The sequence below is a fragment of the Sinocyclocheilus grahami genome, unplaced genomic scaffold (assembly GCF_001515645.1).
Source record: "Sinocyclocheilus grahami isolate Dianchi unplaced genomic scaffold, SAMN03320097.WGS_v1.1 scaffold1146.1, whole genome shotgun sequence".
Lineage (NCBI taxonomy): Eukaryota > Metazoa > Chordata > Actinopteri > Cypriniformes > Cyprinidae > Sinocyclocheilus > Sinocyclocheilus grahami.
In genome coordinates, this window is record NW_015506325.1 from 170794 (window position 1) to 173814 (window position 3021).

The 3021-nt window shown below is 34.3% G+C and overlaps 1 protein-coding gene across 1 annotated transcript in view; it reads right to left on the bottom strand.

Annotated features, from left to right (window-relative positions):
• Positions 1 to 3021, bottom strand: part of LOC107567307 (glutamate receptor-interacting protein 2-like) — a 50477-nt gene that overhangs the window by 7675 nt on the left and 39781 nt on the right. The window contains exons 14-16 of the mRNA XM_016252969.1: positions 2441 to 2586; positions 862 to 1006; positions 334 to 511 (exon numbers count right to left, since the gene is read on the bottom strand). Of these exons, the coding sequence (XP_016108455.1) occupies positions 334 to 511; positions 862 to 1006; positions 2441 to 2586 (469 nt within the window). The remainder of the gene's footprint in view (positions 1 to 333; positions 512 to 861; positions 1007 to 2440; positions 2587 to 3021) is intronic.

Consider the following 3021-nt stretch of genomic DNA (forward strand, 5'->3'; position numbering starts at 1 on the left):
TATAACAATACTAATATGGTAATAACATTCACAACAACAATAATAATAATAATAATAATAATAATAATAATAATAATAAAGATGTAAATGGAATGGTTCGGTTTAAATAAAACTTTTACTTTTTCTAATTATTTTTATTAAAATGAATTGAGGGGGAAATGTTTTCACTAACAGAGCATCTTATTAAACAACCAGAAGACCCCAAAATAGGGGGAATGAGGAGAGAAGTGTATTATATTATAGTATACCATATTACATTATATGAAAAGATAGATAAAACATATAACATATATTATATATTTTTCCCATAAAAAATAAGGCCTATTTTAGGACCGTTAAGTGCATCCAGTAGTGTATAATTTGAGACGTACTGTCGGTCTGTTTCTTGATCTTGAGGGTGACGGTTTCTCCTGCCATCTGCAGCAGGTGTATGGCTTCACTGAGCGGCTTCCCCTTCAGACTGACGCTGTTGATGGCCAGAATACGATCGCCAACGTGAATGGCTCCAGTCCTGTGACAAGAGACAACAACCACACAATGTGCAACCATATGAATTAAGAAATATTAATATGAAATCTTTGCAATTTAATATTAAATACTTGCTTGAAAATGATGCTAGGAGAGGAAAACGTCATACAACCATTCAGGGATATGGGAAGCCAAACACATCAAATGTGGATGAAACTGTGCAGTGAAAACAGGCATATTTCTGCGGAGCAGTGATGAATTAAGAAATGCCACGCTGGTGAGATTAGGTTGTGACGCTCGGTCCACTGAGCTCTGTAACATCGCTCCGTTTCATCTCACATTTGGTGGGTTTGGCGTCCCATTTAGGGTGGATCAGTGTGACCTGTGGCTCACCTCTCAGCGAGACCTCTCTTGGTCAGGCCTGAGATGATGATGGGGTCAAAGGGCTCCTCGGTGCCGGAGATGGTGATGCCCAGCGGGCCGCCGAAGCGCTTCAGCTCCACCGTGTAGATGATGGAGCCCGACGACTCCTGCTCGTCTGGACCACAAACATAACACTTTACAAGTTGGTCAGTCAAAAGAGGCGTTTCTACTGTTCTGAATCATTTTGAGGATGCTTCAGAAATGTATTCAGGTCAACATATTATGAATATTCAATGAATAATTCAACAATGTGAACAGAGGAGCTCGGCATTTACAGTTTCTCTTGATTTGCTCTTGGAGCTGGAAACAGGTCAGACAGACATTTTCATTTCAAAGCGACCATGAGACACTTAAATCGATTCCTCTGCTATTTTGACCACAGACTGTGTTTCACCTCATAACAGAAAAGGAACTTTTCTAGCAACATGCTGAAGCTGAGATGTCGATCATGTCAACAAAAAGTTACTACATAATTCCCATTTGAGTAATTTGTATAGTTTTGATGACTTTACTGTTGTTCAAAAATGTGGAAAATAGTAATAATAATAATAAAAAATTATAATTAGGTGTGGCCAGTGCTTGATTGGCAGGATTTACAGTTGCATCCTTGAACTAATTCACATTTGAAGAAGTTTTGCTGGGATATACTGACACCTAGCGGTCAAATGTTGAATTACACACTGACATGCATCCTGTATGATTTTCAAATTAGATGTTTAATATCAAACCAGTGTTGGATATTTTATTTTGGATTGACTGATTTTGGAAAAACTTGGGTTATATAACTGGGTCATACTTCATATTTCATCATATATTTCTAACATCCAAAAACATTAATAAAAAATTTATTTAATTAAATTTTATTTAAATGTATTTAAATTTTTTTTATATGCATTTTATTTTTATTGCATTTGATATGTATCGTCATAAATAAATAAAAAAGTAATAAATGAAAAATATTACAACAAACAAAAAAGAATATATATATATATATATATATTTCTAAAAGGCAAGAACAACCATATACAAATACAATAAAAACAAATATAACTATAAAATATATTTCTAACTAAATAAAATATAGTATTTGCATAAAGAAAGTCTATTTAAAGGGCCATGAACATTTTTATGCAATGTACATAATGAGAACAATAATGCACTATATGATTTAAATTCTAAACTCTTATATCATGATAATATTTGTCGTACTGTTTTTACTTTATGCTGAGATTAATTTAAAAGAAAATAATGAATTATAGCAACATCAATCTCTAATGAAAATCATTAGAGAATACTGAGAAATCTAAAGAAACTCGAAACTCCAAAACATACAAACGCATTACAGTAACGAGGATTTAGCGGATAATGGGAGGAAAATAACGTCACAATGCAAAATGATGGCCCCTGAGTTAAACACAATGTCCTATTCTCCGTTTCTTTCTTTTTAAATATGAAATACGGCCTTCAAACGTTCTTGACAGGTTTCATGAGACTGTCTCTCTCATTCTGAACAGACTGAAAGTAAAGCTGGCCTGCAGGTCGCACACACCTGAGTTGTCCTCATCCTTGCGGATTTTGAGTTTGAGCAGGTCTTCGCTCTGCTGGAGGATCTCGACGGCGTCTTCCATGGAGCAGTTCTCCAGACGGATGTTATCTATGGCCAGCAGCTTGTCTCCGGGCTCTAGAGTTCCTGTTCTGCAGGAAGAAACCATGAAATGTGCTTCAGTCTGGCAAACAAACACTAAACCCATCTGCAGAGTCAACAACTAACTTTGTACTTGTTTTTGTCTGCAACACAAAGTTGCAAGGAGCTTTTCCACCAAACAAGATGAGATATTTACATTTCTAGAAGACAAAAACATTTTGATTATCAAATATTGATTTTATATATAAAAGCACAAACAGAAAGCACACTACTTCCAAGTTTTACAGTAAATTATATATGGAGTTTGTCTCACCCTAGAGGACATTTTGTTTCTGCATCCATGATAATTCTATTATGTCTGTGAAATACTTCAGCATCAGATATCATGCTTCAATTGTTATTTTACATATTCCAAATATGAGAATTATAATATATATATATATATATATATATATATATATATATATATAAAATACCATATAAAA